At 34.8% G+C, this 1,642-nt stretch overlaps 1 protein-coding gene across 1 annotated transcript; it reads left to right on the forward strand.

Moving 5' to 3' along the window:
- Positions 1 to 226: 226 nt before the first annotated feature.
- LOC104860309 (cytochrome c oxidase subunit 7B, mitochondrial-like) lies at positions 227 to 412 on the forward strand. Its single transcript, XM_033760480.1, has one exon. It carries the CDS (start codon positions 227 to 229, stop codon positions 410 to 412), a length of 186 nt encoding a protein of 61 aa, XP_033616371.1.
- The last annotated feature ends 1,230 nt before the right edge of the window (positions 413 to 1,642 follow it).

Genomic DNA, 1,642 nt, shown 5'->3' on the forward strand with positions numbered 1-1,642 from the left:
AGGTACAAGATCCCAATAATGAATGTAACTGTACTGTATACCTAGAATGTACCAATAAACTCAATGAGAGAAAAAAATAAAAATAAAGTTCTGAGCTAGGACCAGGGATGTAGCTCAGCAGCACAGCACCTGCCTGGCAAGCATGAGGCCCTGAGTTTGATTCCTGGTACAAAAAAAGAAAGGAAAAAAAGAAAAGAAAAAAGAAAAAAATCGAAGTATTCAACAAATGGAGAAACATACACCAGATTTCCATGACAGATACGGTAATGCTGTATTAGTTGGTGGAGCCACATTCTGTATTGCTATATGGACATATACAGCAACACAAATTGGAATAGATTGGAACCTTTCCCCTGTTGGCAGAGTCACCCCAAAGGACTGGAGAGATCAGCAATCATGCCAGCTGATGTAATAATAAATTGTTTCAAAATGAAATCATAATTGATGCCAAGTAAAAGCAGTGTGTATCCATTAAAATATGGCATTTTGAAGAAATAAAGTACAATTGAAACCTGAAAAAAAAGAAAAGAAAATGGAAGAATGTCCCCTGCTCCTGGATAGGAAGAAATGATATTGTCAAAATGACCATAAATACCAAACTGGTATACAGATTCCACACAGTCCCAATAAAAATATCAGTAGCATACTTAAAAAATCTAGAAAAGACATTCCTAAAATTCATATGGAACCAGAAGAGACTAGGAATAGCACATCAAGTTTAAGCAGCGAGAGCAGGAGGCAGAGCAGTATCTGATTTCAAGCTATACTACAAAGCAACCATGATAAAAATGGCATAATACGGAAACAAAAAATAGGTATGTGGATCAAAATAGGGGAGAAAGAGACTTCCCCAGACACATTCGGCTATTTGATATTCAACAAAGGGATCAAAATCATATGTTAGAGGAAAGATAGATCAACAAGTGGTGCTGGGAAAATTGGTTATCTGTGTTCAGAAGATTGAAACTGGACCCTTATCTCTCACCACATACTAAATTAAAATCAAAATGGATCAAAGATCCAAATCTTAAAAACATTAAATCTCCTAGAAAATAAAATAAGTACAACACTTGAAGACACAGGTGTAGGAAAGGAACTTCAATTGCACAAGATATAGCAGCAAGAATCAACAAATATGATTATATCAGACTTAAAAGCTTCTGTGCAGCAAAAGAATCAATCTGTAGAGTGAAGAGACAACCTACAGAATGGGAAAATCATTTGCCTCCTACTCCTCAGATAGAGGACTAATATCTACAGTATGTCATAAACTCAAAAAAATTAAACCACTTAAAATTAAAGACCCAATCGAGAAATGAACAAACACTTCACAGAGGAAGAAATACAAATAATCAACAAATATATGAAAAAATACTCAACATCTCTGGTGTAGAGAAATGAACATTAAAACAATGCTAAGATTTCACCTTACACCAGAAACAATAGCAATCACTAAGCAATAAAACAATAACAAATGCTGGTGAAGTTTTCATGACAAAGGAACATTTCTTCATTGTTGGTGTGAATGTAAGGTAGTACAACCATTATGAAAATCAGTATAGAGGATTTCTCAAAGAATTGAAATTAGAAATTCCATGTGACCCAGCAATCCTCATGTTAGGTATGTTCCCCAAACAGCTCA

The sequence above is a fragment of the Fukomys damarensis genome, unplaced genomic scaffold (assembly GCF_012274545.1).
Source record: "Fukomys damarensis isolate Sample0158 unplaced genomic scaffold, DMR_v1.0_HiC HiC_scaffold_39, whole genome shotgun sequence".
Classification (NCBI taxonomy): domain Eukaryota; kingdom Metazoa; phylum Chordata; class Mammalia; order Rodentia; family Bathyergidae; genus Fukomys; species Fukomys damarensis.